At 40.2% G+C, this 22,594-nt stretch overlaps 1 protein-coding gene across 2 annotated transcripts in view; it reads right to left on the reverse strand.

The window, feature by feature from the left end:
* Positions 1-22,594, reverse strand: part of LOC139759125 (uncharacterized) — a 149,581-nt gene that overhangs the window by 40,851 nt on the left and 86,136 nt on the right. Inside the window, exon 7 of one of the 2 annotated variants that reach the window (XM_071681104.1) lies at positions 2,559-3,607. The exons of the other annotated variant lie outside the window; for it this stretch is intronic. Coding sequence (XP_071537205.1) covers positions 3,287-3,607 — 321 coding nt within the window. The 3' untranslated portion in view covers positions 2,559-3,286. Of the gene's footprint in view, positions 1-2,558; positions 3,608-22,594 lie in introns of those variants that run through there. 2 annotated transcript variants of the gene reach the window in all.

The following is a 22,594-nucleotide window of genomic DNA, read 5'->3' on the forward strand; positions in this document are numbered from 1 at the left end:
ATCCTCCCCTCTCGTTTTTTTTTTTTGATTTTCCAAAAGAAGGAACAGAGAACGAGGCCAGGTGAGGATATTCCCTCAGAGGCCCAGTCCTCTGTTCTTAACGCTACCTTGCTAACGCGGGAAATGGCGAATAGTATGAAAGAAAAAAGAAAGAAAATATATATATATATATATATATATATATATATATATATATATATATATATATATATATATATATATATATATATTCCTGTTGCCACACCGCCACACATGAAATAACAACCCCTCCCCCAGCATGTGCGCGAGGAAGCACTAGGAAAAGACAACAAAGGCCACATTCGTTCACACTCAGTCTCTAGCGGTTATGTATAATGCACTGAAACCACAGCTCCCTTTCCACATCCAGGCCCCACAGAACTTTCCATGGTTTATCCCAGACACTTCACATGCCCTGGTTCAATCCACTGACAGCATGTCAACCCCGGTATACCACATCGTTCCAATTCACTCTCTCTCTCTCTCTCTCTCTCTATATATATATATATATATATATATATATAGGGGATAGGGGATTAAGAATACTTCCCATGTATTCCCTGCGTGTCGTAGAAGGCGACTAAAAGGGGAGGGAGCGGGGGGGCTGGAAATCCTCCCCTCCCGTTTTTTTTTTTAATTTTCCAAAAGAAGGAACAGAGGGGGCCAGGTGAGGATATTCCAAAAAAGGCCCAGTCCTCTGTTCTTAATGCTACCTCGCTAACGCGGGAAATGGCAAATAGTTTAAAAGAAAAGAAAGATATATATATATATATATATATATATATATATATATATATATATATATATATATATATATATATATACACATATACACACATGTATGTGGGTGGGGTGGGCAGGAGATAGCAGTTAAGTGAAGTGTTTTAGATATCTGGGAGTGGATTTGGCAGCGGAAGGACCCATGGAAGCGGAAGTGAATCATAGGGTGGGGGAGGGGCGAAAGTTCTGGGTGCGTTGAAAAATGTGTGGAAGTTGAGAACATTATCTTGGAAAGCAAAAATGGGTATGTTTGAAGGAACAGTGGTTCCAACAATGTTATATGATTGCGAGGCATGGGCTATTAATAGAGTTGTGCGGAGGAGGGTGGAAGTGCTGGAAATGAGATGTTTGAGGACAATATGTGGAGTGAGGTGGTTTGATCGAGTAAGTAATAATAGGGTAAGAGAGATGTGTGGTAATAAAAATAGTGTGGTTGAGAGAGGAGAAGAGGGTGTTTTAAAATGGTTTGGTCACATGGAGAGAATGAGTGAGGAATGATTGACCAAGAGGATATATGTGTCAGAGGTGGAGGGAACGAGGAGAAGTGGGAGACAAAATTGGAGGTGGAAAGATGGAGTGAAAAAGATTTTGAGTGATCGGGGCCTGAACATGCAGGAGGGTGAAAGGTGTGCAAGGAATAGAGTGAAGTGGAACGATGTGGTATACCAGGGTCGACGTGTTGTCAATGGATTGAACCAGGGCATGTGAAGCATCTGGGGTAAACCATGGAAAGTTGTGTGGGGCCTGGATGTGGAAAGGGAGCTGTGGTGTCGGTGCATTATTAAAAGACAGCTAGAGACTGAGTGTGAATGAATGTGGCCTTTGTTGTCTTTTCCTAGCGCTACCTCGCACACATGAGGGGGGAGGGTTTTTTTCATTTCATGTGTGGTGGGGTGGCGATGGGAATGAATAAAGGCAGACAGTATGAATTACGCACATGTGTATATATGGATATGTTTGTGTGTGTATATATATATGTATACGTTGAGATGTATAGGTATGTATATTTGTGTGTGTGGACGTGTAAGTATATACATGTGTATGTGGGTAAGTTGGGCCATTCTTTCGTCTGTTTCCTTGCGCTGCCTCGCTAATGCGGGAAACAGCGACAAAGCAAAATAAATAATAGATAAATATATATATATATATATATATATATACTCTATAGGTTATACTTCACTACTCCACGTTTGAAGTTACACCACAAGTATAACTTTGGCAAAGCTGTACCGTACCATTGGGGGTGCAGGTTTATAAAAAAAATTCTCACTCCAAAGGAGTCCACATTTCCTTGCTACTAAAAGTAGGGCAGCCTTGGGCAGGAAGAGCCTCTGGAGGGAGTCCTAGATAACACCAGGACTTTAATTATAGAAAATATCAAATATACATTTTACCGGGCATGGAGTTACACTGCATGTGAAGTCACCTTTGGCGAGGCTGTATCACTTAAAGCACAGTCTCATCAAAGAACTTCTCATTCCAAAGGAGTCTGCAATTCCTTGCCACTGGAAGTAACACAGATTTAGGCTGCAGGAACCTTTACAAAGAAATATATAGAAAATAGTCCTGGGGTGATTATGAAAAAAATAATGATTATATATATATATATATATATATATATATATATATATATATATATATAAAATAACAATAACTAATAATAATAACAATAATAATAATAATAATAATCTGATATCCTCAATATTAGATTTATAAACAAAGTATTAATATCAATTATATAACATACATGGCTGCAGTCATGAAGAAAATTCCAGAACGATATCCAACACACCTATCTGAGTAACAAACAGACACACTCTACTTTGCATTTCAGTCAGATCATTGTAATGTATGAAAATGAAGCTTGATGAGGATACAAAGTAAGAGGTAAATGAGACTCACTTTATGCTTTAATACATGCTTTGACTTCCGCATGTTCTCTTAAGATCTTACTAATAATAAAAATCACATTATATAGTTCATATCACTGTTGATAATACCTTTCATGAGGTGGCCATGGTTTTAGGAGATCAACATCTAACTCTATTTCCACTGTGGATGGTTGGTGATCTGGTGTGGTTGTCTGTGATATTATCTGAACAACAGGTGCTGCTGGAGCAGTTTGGATACTTGAACTAGCAATATTGCGAGATTGCCAGGAAGTGGTGGGGACACCATGGTCCTCCGGTTCTGTGGATGGTGTCATTTCATTATGAGTCTGATAGGAAACATGAGTCATGGTATGGTCTCCTTGGTCCTGATACTGTTTTAGGGCCACAGTCCGAACTCCTTGGGCTTGAAAAGGTCTGAATATGATGGTCTGTTCCTCTGGCTGAGGAGACGCACAAACCTTAGCCTGTTCTTCCTGGGAAGGACTGTATACCACAATGTGATTATGAGCCTGTGGTGAAGTACAGGTAATTGTGGTGGTATGGTCCTCAGGTTCCTGGGGAGAACAGGCAACTACCAAGGGTCCGGGTGCTATGGGCTACAGTTTAGCCAGGTCGGCCAGTGTTTGAGCTTCCTGGGTAGGGTGACGGGTGCGTAAGTGGGTTTTGACATGACCTGACTGATTGAATCGTTGGTGGCACAGGGGACACTCATATGGCTTTGCTCCTGTGTGGATCAGCTGATGCCGCTGCAGGTTGAACCTTGAGGTGAAGTGCTTGTGACAATGTTCGCACTCCAGAAGTCTCCGAATGCCACCGCTGCTTTCCCCTCCACTATTCCCTCCACCACCAACACCTTCCCCACCACTGGTATAGGCCGACATGTCGTGACAGCGCGCGCTGGCGGACACACACGACCCCTGCAAGTGACAACAAAAGAGAGTCAGAGGTCGCGCTACCACCAAGTGTTAGGGCAATTGGGCACCATATTCTTGCACTTGAGATTAAAATAACAGTTGTTTATTGTATAAATCACCATTCTAATTTACTACAATATCTGCCCATGGGCATTTGGATTAAACGCTTGTAACACTTACCAAGTGAAAAAATACCTAATGAATGTAGATGATATGCAGCTAACTCCCGCATTCTTCAGTCAAATTATTACTACCTTGAAATTCAAGCCACATAATTTAACAATTCAGGGAAAGTAATGAAATTTCATTTATCTTTTGTTATCAAATTCAAGTATAACGCATATGGAATTACTGTACTCAACAAGGTTTAAAATATGGTATCACTGGTGGGAAGGTAAATTAGAAATCTGTGTTGGAGTGGCAGTGGTTCTTCCACAATACAGGCCACTTCACTATCAGGACATGTCGGCCATACACACCCTCATGCAGCCTCAACACCGCACTAACATCAAACAAAATTCATTTATACAGCTGCTATTCGTTAGTCCAGGGGTATCACATGAACTTCTGGCTTACAATAGTATGGTCCTAATGTTAATAAAATAAAAGAATATTAAACAACAAAAGACCATCGGTTAGTACTAATACATCACTAAGGGAATTATTGAAGTACATAGTTTATCACCTTTATCATTACCAAATTCTACAAATTAATACAATTCCTGTACATGGCATCCAGAGTTGTTTGAGATCAACAACAATTCCAAAATTACACATTCTTAAATACTCTCAACATTAGTTGGTTGTCACTTACCTTTCCCTCATACAAGGTTCATCAGTAACTAATCTTCACAAGCATCTACAATATCATCCATCGATAGATATAATTTCTAGTGTATCAAAACATTAATATTTCAACAAGTTACTGTAACTGGTACTTGTGCTGGCAATATGTATACTGTACCAGAGTAATGTTTGTGAACAAATAACCAAATAACAGAGTTTACATCACAGAATTCTGTCCTCCAATGACTGAGAAGGTAACATTTCACAAATAAAGAAGACCTCAGCCTCAACAAATGTAAATACCCAACTATCATCGTAACACCTAAACTACCTTGCTAAGCTCAAAGATAAGACAACTTCTGGACATACGAGCTATGTAGTCTTTTACTTCCCTTTGTGTTGCCCTTATTACACATCAGCTTTTAACATGAATCAACAACATAAATGACAAAAATTAGCCAATTATCAAAAGATTTCATGAGAACATTGATGAGATTTGGTAAGAATTATGTATTCAGATCAAGCAAATTTTTATTGAGATATCTAAAGACTTGAAACTGAGAGAGAGAGAGAGAGAGAGAGAGAGAGAGAGAGAGAGAGAGAGAGAGAGAGAGAGAGAGAGAGAGAGAGAGAAGCAACAAGTTACTAAAAGCAATCTTACTGTTTGGAAAGGCTTGCATGTGGTGCTCTCTAAGCCTTTCTGACACTACCATTTTTCTCTGCCACCATGTATGTTACACATTGTCCAGGAAACTGTCAAAAGTGGGTTCACCTGGAATCATTCTTCATCAGGTCTTGATATCTTCTGAATGCCTCTATGCTAGTCATACATATTTCTGAATTTGCTTGGTTGTACACTGGATGATCTATCCACTGTATGTGCTACGCTATCATAAATTGTTATTTGACATAGTTTTTGATATATTCCCTAGTTTTATTACACATGGGCTAACTCTGTTCCTTCCTTGCTGAGTTAGTTTTAGTTTAAACCTTCAATCTGATGCCATGCATAAATCATCTGGTCTTTTTAGGCAGCAGAGTTTATAGTTCCAATCACATGATTTCTTGTGATGTGTTTTTGAATTCTCCCTAACTTGTTCAATTCCATTTCCCTGGTTGGCAAACATACTACACAGCAATATTAATTTCTGCTACATGTGTATACATTGAACATCATCACTAACTTTGTTCCTTAAAGTGAAAGTTCTTATTATCATTATCATTCCACACACTCACTACTTGGCTTGATAAAGCTGTCTGGTCAGTTACTCTCTCAATTCAGGTTTCTTGTTTATAATGACTTTCTATCTCACGTTATGCTAGGCCCCTGTATGGTGTTATTGATGTACTGTTAACTGTTCATCAAATTTCATCAGGTTTTCTTTTCTTACTCGCAAATTACATTAATGTCTTTCTGTAATTCTTTTTGGTCTTCTGATCCTATAATTTTACTCATTGTAGTTTACTTTCCCTTACCTCTCTAGCCATGTCTGAATTTTACTCATTCTAGTTTATTTTCTTTTACCTCTCTGCCCATGTCTGATATCATTATTATAACAAAAATTGAAACTAAAACTGTTTCTTGCAGCACTCCTGATAGTACATCTTTGTCAGACATTGTTCTGCCTGTCACTCTGAATTCTCAATTAGTTACAAACTCCTGAATCCATCTTTCTATTTTCTATCAAGCGTTTTATTTCACTACCTTTTTTATTAGAATCTGTGGTTCGTCTTTTCATATATTTTAGTAAAGATGGGAAAAATACTGTCCATTCTCTTTCCTTATATCAGTTTCACAGATACTTTCATGATGAGTTAATATTTTGATATACAAATTGACAAATCCATGCTGATCTTCATTTAAGCAGTTGTAGATCAAACATTCCAATCTTTTTTTTATTACCCTTTCTTTGACTCATTATTAGTGATATCAAACTAAATGATCTATCATGCTCTGGTAACAGCTTAGATTCTCCTGTGTTTTGGTGATACATATGCCATTTATTATTTACTTGTTATTCTGCTCCCATCCAAGCTTTCTCTATCAGTGACATCATTGGTTTGGCTTTCGTCATTTCTTTTTTTCCTCCAAGAAGATGTCTGAAATTCCATCTGGTCCTGAAGCTCAATTCTCTTTAAGTTGATCCTTTGACTTTAAAAAAATTCTTACATCCCAGTATTCATATAGAATATTCCTCATACTGGTTGACAGCCCTATAGTGCAAAATCCCCGAAAAAGTGTAATCTTTAATTTTCTTATGAATTAAGACTTAACCATTCCTAGTTTTGGCAGAAACACATTTACCAGATTGGCCGATCCTGAACATGCTCGAAAAATTAGTTGTTATTTACACGATTAGGTGAGTATTTCTTCCTATGAATCAGAAGCTAAGCATTCCTAGTTTAGGCAAAATACAATATTTACCAGACTGGCCAATCCTAAGTTAAGGTGGCACTTGGCACAACAAGCAATGGTGGGCACTGAAGGTGTGGCAAGTCACTAAAAAAGGTGCACAGCCACTCAGCATGGTTATCAATGGGTTACTGAGTCCTTCTGGATGAGCCACTATACATTTTTGAGCAAGTACCATAGCTTTTATAATACAGCGAATAATATGGAATACTATCATAATTGGATGGTATTGCAGTGGAATTTATTAAAAAAGGGGGTGATTGTATTGTTGACTGGTTGGTAAGGTTATTCAATGTTTGTATGACTCATGGTGAGGTGCCTGAGGACTGGCGGAATGCTTGCATAGTGCCATTGTACAAAGGCAGAGGGGATAAGAGTGAGTGCTCAAATTACAGAGGTATAAGTTTGTTGAGTATTCCTGGGAAATTATATGGGAGGGTATTGATTGAGAGGGTGAAGGCATGTACAGAGCATCAGACTGGGGAAGAGTAGTGTGGTTTCAGAAGTGGTAGAGGATGTGTGGATCAGGTGTTTGCTTTCAAAAATGTATGTGAGAAATACTTAGAAAAGCAAATGGATTTGTATGTAGCATTTATGGATCTGGAGAAGGCATATGATAGAGTTGATAGAGATGCTCTGTGGAAGGAATTAAGAATATATGGTGTGGAAGGTAAGTTGTTTGAAGCAGTGAAAAGTTTTTAATGAGGATGTAAAGCATGTGTGCATGTAGGAAGAGAGGAAAGTGATTGGTTCTCAGTGAATGTTGGTTTGCGGCAGGGGTGCGTGATGTCTCCATGGTTGTTTAATTTGTTCATGGGTGGGGTTGTTAGGGAGGTGAATGCAAGAGTCTAGGAAAGAGGGGCAAGTATGAAGTCTGTTGTGGATGAGAGAGCTTGGGAAGTGAGTCAGATGTTGTTCGCGGATAATACAGCGCTGGTGGCTGATTCGGGTGAGAAACTGCAGAAGCTGGTGATTGAGTTTGGTAAAGTGTGTGAAAGAAGAAAGCTGAGAGTTAATGTGAGCTACGTTATTAGGTACAGTAGGGTTGAGGGACACGTCAATTGGGAGGTAAGTTTGAATGGAGAAAAACTGGAAGAAGTGAAGTGTTTTAGATATCTGGGAGTGGATTTGGCAGTGGATGGAACCATGGAAGTGGAAGTGAATCATAGGGTAGGGGAGGGGGCAAAAGTTCTGGGAGTGTTGAAGAATGTGTGGAAGTCGAGAACGTTATCTTGGAAAGCAAAAATGGGTATGTTTGAAGAAATTGTGGTTTCAACAATGTTATGTGGTTGCGAGGCGTGGGCTATAGATAGAGTTGTGCGGGGGAGGATGGATGTGCTGGAAATGAGATGTTTGAGAACAATATGTGGTGTGAGGTGGTTTGATCAAATAAGAAATGAAAGGGTAAGAGAGATGTATGGTAATAAAAAGAGTGTGGTTGAGAGGGCAGAAGAGGGTGTTTTGAAATGGTTTAGTCACATGGAGAGAATGAGTGAGGAAAGATTGACCAAGAGTGTTAGAGGTGGAGGGAATGAGTAGAAGTGGGAGACCAAATTGGAGGTGGAAAGATGGAGTGAAAAAGATTTTGAGAGATTGGGGCCTGAACATGCAGGAGGGTGAAAGGCGTGCAAGGAATAGAGTGAATTGGAACGATGTGGTATACCAGGGTCGACGTGCTGTCAATGGATTGAACCAGGGCATGTGAAGCATCTGGGGTAAACCATGGAAAGATCTGTGGGGCCTGGATGTGGAAAGGGAGCTGTGGTTTTGGTGCATTATTACATGACAGCTAGAGACTGAGTGTAAATGAATGTGGCCTTTGTTGTCTTTTTCTAGCACTACCTCGCCCATATGCGGGGGGGAGGGGGTTTTCATTTCATGTGTGGTGGGGTGGCGACGGGAATGAATAAGGGCTGACAGTATGAATTATGTACATGTGTATATATGTATATGTCTGTGTGTGTATGCATATGTATACGTTGAGATGCAGAGATTTGTATATGTGCTGTGTGTGGACATGTATGTATATACATGTGTATGTGGGTGGGTTGGGCCATTCTTTCGTCTGTTTCCTTGCACTACCTCGCTAACGCAGGAGACAGCGACAAAGTATAATAAAAAAAAAATATCATAATCACTCATCTTTCAACTCAAGCTTTTAGAAACTTGGGATTTCATAGATTTCGTAATTCTTTTTATTAAATAATTCCACCATACTTAATGATACAAAACAATTAACTCACTGTTTTAGCACTAACAGTTTCACTGTTTTTAATACTATAAGATTTAACTTTTATTTAGTACCTACCTTACCTCTGTTATCAGGAGGAATGCCTTTAGCCAATGGTTCCTCTAACAAGCAGTTTCCACATGAATTCAACTTAAAGTCATCAACGCTAAGGAAAGCAGTTATACACTTGGAAACTATAACACCAAGAAAACTCACTGAAAAATGTTTCATGTTAAAAATGCATCTTCTCAAGAAATGCTTATATTTGCACACACATGGTGGGCTAATATCTATTGCTTCCACACCCTTTTGTGTGTTCCAATAATACTCTGTAACATTTTGGCTTTCACATTCATCCACACTTCCACATTCCTGGGCAGTTTGGTTGCACCAAATGGTACGCTGCAGCTGAGGATGAACTCCATTCTTTTGTAGAAGCAATTAATCACTGATAAATAACAAGAAAGGCATACCTAAAAGTTCTCACAAGCAGTATAAACACTAAGTGAACTAGAATCAGCAAAAAAAAGGAAGGGTCAGTATGGTGAATGGTCATGTGTAGCCATGTGGTCATGATTCTGCCGTAATTAGCACTCAGCCAGGAAGGTATTGATCACAAAATAATGAGTTTTATGACAAAGAGGTAATTCACACAATTCTATCTTCATGAAGATGTGATATTTTTTTTATCAAATTAAACCATAAATCAATATTCATCAGGATAAAATGCCTCTAGAAGGTGAGCTATCACTTATGAATATATAATATATAATTACAGATCCCCTTACCTCCAACAAAAATAACACTAACAAAATACATACACACTGAAATAACCAGACAAGCTTTAAAAAGCTAATTCCCTAAGTCAGTCTTAATCTCCAACCCACCAGACATACAACCATCAGAAACCACAATATCCAGACAAGCATGGATCATACTTTCCCATCTGTGCTCTGGACATCACCTGTTAACACAACTTTACAAATACTGTTTCAACATTTTACAAGACCCTTCATGCCCATGATGCAACTATCATAAAGAAGGCACCAAACACTTACAACTCAATTTCCATGAACTAATGCTGAATATCACAACACTTTATGATGTATAGTCCTTACAGGTGGATGTGGTCAGCTTCCTAAGTGCAGCAGAACCAGTCACTTCAGGACTGACTTTTATGTAATCTCTTTCCTTGAACAGCTATGTCGGGGGACTCTCATCCTGCTTTTGTCTTTCCCTCTTCCTATAACCTTTCTACAGTTAAAAGTCAGATCTATGAAATGCCTTTGTGCCTCGATTGATTTCTTCATTCTTTTTCTGATACTTCTTTTTTATATTTCACTTGAAATTGCCATGACTGGGGCATATTCTGTCTGTGCTATAAAGGTCAGTGTAAGGAACAAAAATCCAGGTGATGATCTATGCGATAAAAACATATATGGGTCTGATGTTGAAGAACTATATATGTCAAAATATGCACTAAATGAAGAAATAATTTCATATAATTTTTACAAGATTATTTTATGTCAGTAAGGAAGCATTACAAACATGTGACTGAGGCATGGAGAAAAATCCTCACGTGCCTTCTCTTGGAAAGTAATAACAAAGAAGGGAGGATGTTCAGCCACTATCCTCCCTGAACCCCCAACTCAAATCCCTCTTCATTGCTATTTATGACATGCAGAAAAATGGTGGGTAGTTTTTTCCCTTATCTGCATGGATATATATATATCTCAGAAAGCAAAAATGGGTATGTTTGAAGGAATAGTGGTTCCAACAATGTTGTATGGTTGCAAGGCGTGGGCTATGGATAGAGTTGTGCACAGGAGGATGGATGTGCTGGAAATGAGATGTTTGAGGACAATGTGTGGTGTGAGGTGGTTTGATCGAGTAAGTAATGTAAGGGTAAGAGAGATGTGTGGAAACAAAAAGAGCGTGGTTGAGAGAGCAGAAGAGGGTGTTTTGAAATGGTTTGGGCACATGGAGAGAATGAGTGAGGAAAGATTGACCAAGAGGATATATGTGTCGGAGGTGGAGGGAACGAGGAGAAGTGGGAGACCAAATTGGAGGTGGAAAGATGGAGTGAAAAAGATTTTGTGTGATCGGGGCCTGAACATGCAGGAGGGTGAAAGGAGGGCAAGGAATAGAGTGAACTGGATCGATGTGGTATACCGGGGTTGACATGCTGTCAGTGGATTGAATCAGGGCATGTGAAGCGTCTGGGGTAAACCATGGAAAGCTGTGTAGGTATGTATATTTGCGTGTGTGGACGTATGTATATACATGTGTATGGGGGTGGGTTGGGCCATTTCTTTCGTCTGTTTCCTTGCGCTACCTCGCAAACGCGGGAGACAGCGACAAAGCCTTCTACGACACGCAGGGAATACGTGGGAAGTATTCTTTCTCCCCTATCCCCAGGGAATAATAATAATATATATATATATATATATATATTTTTTTTTTTTATTATACTTTGTCGCTGTCTCCCGCGTTTGCGAGGTAGCGCAAGGAAACAGACGAAAGAAATGGCCCAACCCCCCCCCATACATATGTACATACACACGTCCACACACGCAAATATACATACCTACACAGCTTTCCATGGTTTACCCCAGACGCTTCACATGCCTTGATTCAATCCACTTACAGCACGTCGACCCCGGTATACCACATCGATCCAATTCACTCTATTCCTTGCCCGCCTTTCACCCTCCTGCATGTTCAGGCCCTGATCACTCAAAATCTTTTTCACTCCATCTTTCCACCTCCAATTTGGTCTCCCACTTCTCCTCATTCCCTCCACCTCCAACACATATATCCTCTTGGTCAATCTTTCCTCACTCATTCTCTCCATGTGCCCAAACCATTTCAAAACACCCTCTTCTGCTCTCTCAACCACGCTCTTTTTATTTCCACACATCTCTCTTACCCTTACATTACTTACTCGATCAAACCACCTCACACCTCATATTGTCCTCAAACATCTCATTTCCAGCACATCCACCCTCCTGCGCACAATTCTATCCATAGCCCACGCCTTGCAACCATACAACATTGTTGGAACCACTATTCCTTCAAACATACCCATTTTTGCTTTCTGAGATAATGTTCTCGACTTCCACACATTCTTCAAGGCTCCCAGGATTTTTGCCCCCACCCCCACCCTATGATTCACTTCCACTTCTATGGTTCCATCCGCTGCCAGATCCACTCCCAGATATCTAAAACACTTCACTTCCTCCAGTTTTTCTCCATTCAAACTTACCTCCCAACTGACTTGACCCTCAACCCTACTGTACCTAATAACCTTGCCCTTATTCACATTTACTCTTAACTTTCTTCTTTCACACACTTTACCAAATTCAGTCACCAGCTTCTGCAGTTTCTCACATGAATCAGCCACCAGCGCTGTATCATCAGCGAACAACAACTGACTCACTTCCCAAGCTCTCTCATCCCCAACAGACTTCATACTTGCCCCTCTTTCCAAAACTCTTGCATTCACCTCCCTAACACCCCATCCATAAACAAATTAAACAACCATGGAGACATCACACACCCCTGCCGCAAACCTACATTCACTGAGAACCATATATATATGTTTATGCGAGAGGATGGGCCATTCTTCGTCTGTTTCCTGGCACTACCTCGCTGATGTGGGAAACGGCAATCAAGTATGATATATGAATAAATAAATATACATGTATATGTGTGTGTGTGAGTGTGTTTGTGTATTTTTTTTCATATTTGACTGCTGTGTGCTGGGTTAGCAGGGCAACACTAGGAACAGGTGAAGAGAAGACTATTTGCTCACATCAGTTCTCTAGCTGTCATGTGTAATGCATTGAAACCACAGCAGCCCCTTATCCACAACCAGGCCCCAAAGACCCTTCCATGTTTTTTTCTAGCTGCTTCATATGTCCTGATTAAGTCCAATAATAGCACTTCCCCTGCATACCACACTGCTCCAGTTCATTCTATCCCTCTATCCCTAGCATGTTTTTCACTCTCCTGTATATTCAGGCCCTGATCACTCAAAATCTCTTTTAACATCCATTATTTCATCTGCAGTTTGGTTTCTTCCACTTCTAACATATATATCCTATTTGTTAACCTTTCCTCAATTATTCTCAAGGATGGGTCATGAGAGGCAAGGGTTAGGTCACCAAAAGGCAAGGGTCAAGTCATGGATTATCTTATAAACAATTCTTTTGATTATGAAAGAATCTAACTTATATATGCCTAGGCTGATGTTCAGATGGTTTTCAAACCTGTATGTAATAACACTAGATTCGATGATAATTCTATCTACAGTTGAATGATAAGATAAAATTTCATGAACAATGTTCCAGTCAAGAAAATGGCTGAAATCTCTTACGCAGGAACAAAGCACTTGATTTTTGCCCAACAAAAATACAATACTGATGCTGCCTTATCATTAAATTCAGTTCTTTTCCACTCTGTCCCAAGTAAACCTTGTTGCACACTCTGCATGGTATCCGGGAAACGCAACCATTTGAATTTTCAAATTTGAATTTTTGGAGCACATTTCCCAGTGTATTGCTGTTCTTAAATACAATACTGATATCAAATTCCTTAAGTGGCTGAGGCAGTCATAGGAAGTAGATCCTTAGCTTTTGAGTTAAAAATATCTTTCTGGCACTTAACAAAGATTTGTCACTGATGGTCTTGAGGTACTTTAAGGATGAGGCAAATTCATCAGTTTTGCTAGTCTCACCATCAAGAAATTCTGGACTTCAAAAACAGTATGCACGAAGTATCACTGAAGTAAATATAGATTAATTCACTTTACGTAGTAAATTAAGTAGCAATGTATATATGAGCAGACATTTTTAGGTTTCCAAAATATGCTGAGCTTAAACTGGTTCATATGTCTGTAAACCATGACATCCACATCACAGGTAAATTCTATATAAGTTAATAGGCTACTGAGTCCAATGAGAAACTTGCCACAGTCTTAATTTCAATTCAGCCATATACAAATTATGTCATCTACATAACAAAATCATTTGGCACTTGTGGGTATGATCCTGGGAAGAAGTGTTTAACCTCAAAAAACTACATGTAAAAATTACTCAACATAGCAAAAAAAAGATTTCTCACAGCCTTACTGAATCTCTAGAGACAGTTCTCATTATTGAAAACAAACTTGCAGTCCTTAAAGCAAAGCTTTATCAGTTCAATTATAGTAGTCATAGGTGTGGGAAGGGTGTGCTTCAGCAGCTCTTCAGATAAAAACTCCAACAAGTCATCCGGTGGAACATTACTGAAGAGTGACTTCACATCAAATCAAAACTTACTATCTTACAGCTAAAGTTTACATATACATCTAATTTCTTGACAAGATCCTCATAAGTTCTTGTTTGACTGGGAATTATACCAACCACTTAGACCCAACTGAACTATTAACTGGTCTTGCTGGGTTGTAAGGTTTGTTTGTCTTGATTATACAATACATATATGGGGGCACAGTTGAAACTGTAGACATTTGTTTTAGTAGTCATCATTACCTTTCAGTACATGTTTCACTTTTTGATTGAATTTCTTGGTGACAGTCTTTACATGATGTATTCTACATTTTGCTGAAGTTGAATGACACTGAAAAGGTCTTGCATGTTTTCTAAATCATTTTGTTCATTACCACAACTGCATTTATCAGTTTTGTTTATAAATAGATCTTCACTAATAGCTTGCACTTCTTTAGGTGATCTGACCACACTTGAAAAGCAAATTTTAATTTTGGCCTTATGTAGGATGTAAATAGCTTGCAAAACATTACCTTATTCATATACTAGAAGTGTTTGCATGTGTGTAATTATCTATATGTGCTATATGGAAGGGAATTTTACACTCAGTGGGCCCTGACATTAATTTTCAGGGCATGAGAAGCATAATCTACTTCCTAAGCATGAGCTTCTTAGTTTCATCTCTGTTAGGTAGCTGACATTCTCTAGTGTCATACAGCTTCTTGAATTCATGTATGCTGTCCTCAGTCATTTTATTCCAATCATCCACCACTCATACTATGCAAGTACTTCTTTCCATCTTTTTTTTTAACAAGTTTCTTGGTTAATTTCATGTTATATCCTCTAGTTTTATCCCTACATTTCTCAAAAAAATGTTCACTGTATATGCCATCTTACACATTATGAAATGGTTACTCCTCACTCCTCTCTCTTCCATAAAGGGCAAATTTAGCTATTTCTTGTAACTAATCTCACTTTATTCAGTTACCTTCTCTTGTATATTTACTCTTTGTGCTTCTGTAGGAGCAGTGACAATATTTAAAAAAGCATAATCTAGTTCTGGCCATAAGCAGGATATGTACAGTTCATGTAGGATATATATAGAATATGTAGCCCTCCTCTTGTCCTTCTCTAATAGCTTTATGCGCTTCTTTTAAAGCAGTGATCAAACTTGAGAAGCTTGCTAAATATTTCCTTATTAATATAGTTGAAGTGTGTGTGTAATTACCTATTTGTATTATATGGAAAGGGAGTTTCACAATCTTGGGGGCCCTATCTCTTTAACATTCTATCATCATACAACTTCATAAATTCATGTATGTTGTCTAAATTAACAAAGTCCTCAGTCATTTTAATCTACTCCTCCACCACTCTTGTGCTTTACAAGAACTTCTTTAGATTTTTTTTGACAAGGCTTTTGCTTAACTTTATGTTAAGTCCTCTTGCTCTATCCCTGCATCTCTTGAAGAAATGATCAGTGTCTACATGATCAATTCCATTAAAAAATTTGAGTTGTGATCAGGTGATCCTTCACTGTTCTACCCACTGAAGGTGTTCCCTCCTTATTCCTGCTGGGTGATATGGCAACTTCATCTGTCTCCCATGTGGCAAAGTGTCAAATGCTTTCTGGCAGTCCAGTTACAAACAGTCCATCCAGCCTTCCCTGTTGTTTAAGACAGCTCACTCATTTTACACATGACCTCTTCCTAAACATGTGCTGTTTCTCACTTATGTAATTTCTCCTCCATAGAAATTTATCTGCTTGCTTTCTAGTAATCTTTTCTAGATCCCTACACACTGCATTCATCAGTAAGATTGGTCTATTTCTGGTCTCATTTGCCATAGATAGGTATAACATATGCCTTTTTCCATTCCCTTAGCACTTTACCTCTCCACAGCGACATCTTAAACAGTATTCAAGAGTTTTAGCATCTAGTGCTCTTCACACATTATCAGCACACATAGTGAAAATTCATCAGTACCATGAGCTTTGCATGGGTCAAGACCTTTTAGTACTCTATCAATGTCTTATCTAGATTTTTTTTTTTTTTTTCATACTTTGTCGCTGTCTCCCGCGTTTGCGAGGTAGCGCAAGGAAACAGATGAAAGAAACGGCCCCCCCCCATACACATGCACATACATACATCCACACACGCAAATATACATATCTACACAGCTTTCCATGGTTTACCCCAGACGCCCCACACGCCCTGATTCAATCCACTGACAGCACGTCAACCCCGGTATACCACATCGCTCCAATTCACTCTATTCCTTGCCCTCCTTTCACCCTCCTGCATGTTCAGGCCCCGATCACACAAAATCTTTTTCACTCCATCTTTCCACCTCCAATTTGGTCTCCCTCTTCTCCTCGTTCCCTCCACCTCCGACACATATATCCTCTTGGTCAATCTTTCCTCACTCATTCTCTCCATGTGCCCAAACCACTTCAAAACACCCTCTTCTCCTCTCTCAACCACGCTCTTTTTATTTCCACACATCTCTCTTACCCTTACGTTACTCACTTGATCAAACCACCTCACACCACACACTGTCCTCAAACATCTCATTTCCAGCACATCCATCCTCCTGCGCACAACTCTATCCATAGCCCACGCCTCGCAACCATACAACATTGTTGGAACCACTATTCCTTCAAACATATCCATTTTTGCTTTCCGAGATAATGTTCTCGACTTCCACACATTCTTCAAGGCCCCCAGAATTTTCGCCCCCTCCCCCACCCTATGATCCACTTCCGCTTCCATGGTTCCATCCGCTGTCAGATCCACTCCCAGATATCTAAAACACTTCACTTCCTCCAGTTTTTCTCCATTCAAACTCACCTCCCAACTGACTTGACCCTCAACCCTACTGTACCTAATAACCTTGCTCTTATTCACATTTACTCTTAACTTTCTTCTTCCACACACTTTACCAAACTCAGTCACCAGCTTCTGCAGTTTCTCACATGAATCAGCCACCAGCGCTGTATCATCAGCGAACAACAACTGACTCACTTCCCAAGCTCTCTCATCCCCAACAGACTTCATACTTGCCCCTCTTTCCAAAACTCTTGCATTTACCTCCCTAACAACCCCATCCATAAACAAATTAAACAACCATGGAGACATCACACACCCCTGCCGCAAACCTACATTCACTGAGAACCAATCACTTTCCTCTCTTCCTACACGTACACATGCCTTACATCCTCGATAAAAACTTTTCACTGCTTCTAACAACTTTCCTCCCACACCATATATTCTTAATACCTTCCACAGAGCATCTCTATCAACTCTATCATATGCCTTCTCCAGATCCATAAATGCTACATACAAATCCATTTGCTTTTCTAAGTATTTCTCACATACATTCTTCAAAGCAAACACCTGATCCACACATCCTCTACCACTTCTGAAACCACACTGCTCTTCCCCAATCTGATGCTCTGTACATGCCTTCACCCTCTCAATCAATACCCTCCCATATAATTTACCAGGAATACTCAACAAACTTATACCTCTGTAATTTGAGCACTCACTCTTATCCCCTTTGCCTTTGTACAATGGCACTATGCACGCATTCCGCCAATCCTCAGGCACCTCACCATGAGTCATACATACATTAAATAACCTTACCAACCAGTCAACAATACAGTCACCCCCTTTTTTTAATAAATTCCACTGCAATACCATCCAAACCTGCTGCCTTGCCGGCTTTCATCTTCCGCAAAGCTTTCACTACCTCTTCTCTGTTTACCAAATCATTTTCCCTAACTCTCTCACTTTGCACACCACCTCGACCAAAACACCCTATATCTGCCACTCTATCATCAAACACATTCAACAAACCTTCAAAATACTCACTCCATCTCCTTCTCACATCACCACTACTTGTTATCACCTCCCCATTTGCGCCCTTCACTGAAGTTCCCATTTGCTCCCTTGTCTTACGCACTTTATTTACCTCCTTCCAGAACATCTTTTTATTCTCCCTAAAATTTAATGATACTCTCTCACCCCAACTCTCATTTGCCCTTTTTTTCACCTCTTGCACCTTTCTCTTGACCTCCTGTCTCTTTCTTTTATACATCTCCCACTCAATTGCATTTTTTCCCTGCAAAAATCGTCCAAATGCCTCTCTCTTCTCTTTCACTAATACTCTTACTTCTTCATCCCACCACTCACTACCCTTTCTAATCAACCCACCTCCCACTCTTCTCATGCCACAAGCATCTTTTGCGCAATCCATCACTGATTCCCTAAATACATCCCATTCCTCCCCCACTCCCCTTGCTTCCATTGTTCTCACCTTTTTCCATTCTGTACTCAGTCTCTCCTGGTACTTCCTCACACAGGTCTCCTTCTCAAGCTCACTTACTCTCGCCACCCTCTTCACCCCAACATTCACTCTTCTTTTCTGAAAACCCATGCAAATCTTCACCTTAGCCTCCACAAGATAATGATCAGACATCCCTCCAGTTGCACCTCTCAGCACATTAACATCCAAAAGTCTCTCTTTCGCACGCCTGTCAATTAACACGTAATCCAATAACGCTCTCTGGCCATCTCTCCTACTTACATAAGTATACTTATGTATATCTCGCTTTTTAAACCAGGTATTCCCAATCATCAGTCCTTTTTCAGCACATAAATCTACAAGCTCTTCACCATTTCCATTTACAACACTGAACACCCCATGTATACCAATTATTCCCTCAACTGCCACATTACTCACCTTTGCATTCAAATCACCCATCACTATAACCCGGTCTCGTGCATCAAAACCACTAACACACTCGTTCAGCTGCTCCCAAAACACTTGCCTCTCTTGATCTTTCTTCTCATGCCCAGGTGCATATGCACCAATAATCACCCACCTCTCTCCATCAACTTTCAGTTTTACCCATATTAATCGAGAATTTACTTTCTTACACTCTATCACATACTCCCACAACTCCTGTTTCAGGAGTATTGCTACTCCTTCCCTTGCTCTTGTCCTCTCACTAACCCCTGACTTTACTCCCCAGACATTCCCAAACCACTCTTCCCCTTTACCCTTGAGCTTCGTTTCACTCAGAGCCAAAACATCCAGGTTCCTTTCCTCAAACATACTACCTATCTCTCCTTTTTTCACATCTTGGTTACATCCACACACATTTAGGCACCCCACTCTGAGCCTTCGAGGGGGATGAGCACTCCCCGCGTGACTCCTTCTTCTGTTTCCCATTTTAGAAAGTTAATACAAGGAGGGGAGGATTTCTGGCCCCCCGCTCCCGTCCCCTCTAGTCGCTTTCTACGACATGCGAGGAATACGTGGGAAGTATTCTTTCACCCCTATCCCCAACAATATTTTATGAAACCTACTCTCCATACAATCTCAAAGGAGTTAGAGCTATAGTACCTTCCATGGTGAAAACAATTTTAAACTTCTTATTCAGTTTCTCACATATCCTTGTTTTTTCTTTGTTTATACTTAACTGCCATCTCCCACATTAGCGAGGCAGCACAAGGAAATAGACGAGGAATGGCCCAACCCACTCACATAAACATGTATATACATAAACGCCCACACATGCATATATACATTTTAACGTATACATACATACATATACATATACATATACATATACATGCTCTGTGGAAGGTATTAAGAATATATGGTGTGGGAGGCAAGTTGTTAGAAGCAGTGAAAAGTTTTTATCGAGGATGTAAGGCGTGTGTACGTGTAGGAAGAGAGGAAAGTGATTGGTTCTCAGTGAATGTAGGTTTGCGGCAGGGGTGTGTGATGTCTCCATGGTTGTTTAATTTGTTTATGGATGGGGTTGTTAGGGAGGTAAATGCAAGAGTCTTGGAAAGAGGGGCAAGTATGAAGTCTGTTGGGGATGAGAGAGCTTGGGAAGTGAGTCAGTTGTTGTTCGCTGATGATACAGCGCTGGTGGCGGATTCATGTGAGAAACTGCAGAAGCTGGTGACTGAGTTTGGTAAAGTGTGTGGAAGAAGAAAGTTAAGAGTAAATGTGAATAAGAGCAAGGTTATTAGGTACAGTAGGGTTGAGGGTCAAGTCAATTGGGAGGTGAGTTTGAATGGAGAAAAACTGGAGGAAGTGAAGTGTTTTAGATATCTGGGAGTGGATCTGTCAGCGGATGGAACCATGGAAGCGGAAGTGGATCATAGGGTGGGGGAGGGGGCGAAAATTTTGGGAGCCTTGAAAAATGTGTGGAAGTCGAGAACATTATCCCGGAAAGCAAAAATGGGTATGTTTTAAGGAATAGTAGTTCCAACAATGTTGTATGGTTGCGAGGCGTGGGCTATGGATAGAGTTGTGCGCAGGAGGATGGATGTGCTGGAAATGAGATGTTTGAGGACAATGTGTGGTGTGAGGTGGTTTGATCGAGTAAGTAACGTAAGGGTAAGAGAGATGTGTGGAAATAAAAAGAGTGTGGTTGAGAGAGCAGAAGAGGGTGTTTTGAAATGGTTTGGGCACATGGAGAGAATGAGTGAGGAAAGATTGACCAAGAGGATATATGTGTCGGAGGTGAAGGGAACGAGGAGAAGAGGGAGACCAAATTGGAGGTGGAAAGATGGAGTGAAAAGGATTTTGTGTGATCGGGGCCTGAACATGCAGGAGGGTGAAAGGAGGGCAAGGAATAGAGTGAATTGGAGCGATGTGGTATACAGGGGTTGACGTGCTGTCAGTGGATTGAATCAAGGCATGTGAAGCGTCCGGGGTAAACCATGGAAAGCTGTGTAGGTATGTATATTTGCGTGTGTGGACGTGTGTATGTACATGTGTATGGGGGGGTTGGGCCATTTCTTTCGTCTGTTTCCTTGCGCTACCTCGCAAATGCGGGAGACAGCGACAAAGTATAAAAAAAAAAAAAAAAAAAAAAAAAAAAAACATACACAGACATATACATATATACACATCCGTATTTGCTGCCTTCATCCATTCCCATCGCCACCCCGCCACATACGAAACAGCATCCCCACCCTCCTCCTCCTCCAGCGAGGCAGTGCCAGGAACAGACAAAAAAGGCCACATTCGTTCACACTCAGTCTCTAGTTGTCAGGTGTAATGCACTGAAACCACAGCTCCCTTTCCACATCCAGGCCCCACAGACCTTTCCATGGTTCACCCCAGACACTTTACATACCTTGGCTCAATAAACTGACAGCACGTCGACCCTGGCATACCACATTGTTCCAATTCACTCTATTCCTTGCATGCCATTTGTCCTCCTGAATGTTCAGGTCCCGATTGCTTAAAATCTTTTTCACTCCATTATTCCACCTCCAATTTGGTCTCCTGCTTCTCCTTCTTCCCTTCACCTCTGACACATATATCCTCTTTGTCAATCTTTCCTCACTCATTCTCTCTAAGTGTCCAAACCATTTCAACACACCCTCTTCTGCTCTCTCAACCACACTCTTTTTATTACCACACATCTCTCATCCTTTCATTACTTACTTGATCAAACCACCTCACACCACATATTGTCTTCAAACACCTCATTTCCAACATATCCACCCTCCCTTGCACAACCCTGACTATAGCCCATGCCTCGCAACCATATAGCATTGTTGGAACCACTATTCCTTCAAACATACACTCATTTTTGCTTTCTAAGATAACGTTCTCCTTCCACACATTCTTCAATGCTCCCAGAACCTTCACTCCCTCCCTTACCCTCTTATATCCTTGTATCATTTATGATTCTTCTTTCTTAATCTCTTAGCTTGAGAAGCTGCTCTTAAACTGACAACTGACTGAAGAAGAGGCACAATTGTTGCACTGGTGCCAATCAATAGAAAGGCCATCTATCTTGGGCTTGGAAGTCTTTAACTAAAGACACATACACTGAAAGGAAAGCACTGAATTAGCGATGAGTTTTGAGTGACAAAACCAGAATGTGGATCCACCTGAGGGTTATCTGTCCTAGGGTCACCTATGAAGATTGGGACTTTGGACCATGTTTTTGGGACTTTGGACCACTTTTTTCAAACATTTAAAAGGTACTTGGGTGACACTGGAAGCATGGTGCATTCCCATAATGGAAATGCATTGGTCCACAGTAGTTATTCCATTAAAAAACAGATACTCCTTCACTCAAGAAATGGCCTAGCACTTGAAATATAATATTGGAACAAATTTTTTTATTTAAACTTATGTGAAAGTCCCTTAGCCCCAAAGACTCCCATCTGTATGACTGTGATGAATGACAACTCCATACTTTGTTGCTCAAAGCCTGGAGATACACTGGATGGTAATGTACTGGTAGACAGGAATGC

The sequence above is a fragment of the Panulirus ornatus genome, chromosome 32 (assembly GCF_036320965.1).
Source record: "Panulirus ornatus isolate Po-2019 chromosome 32, ASM3632096v1, whole genome shotgun sequence".
NCBI lineage: Eukaryota > Metazoa > Arthropoda > Malacostraca > Decapoda > Palinuridae > Panulirus > Panulirus ornatus.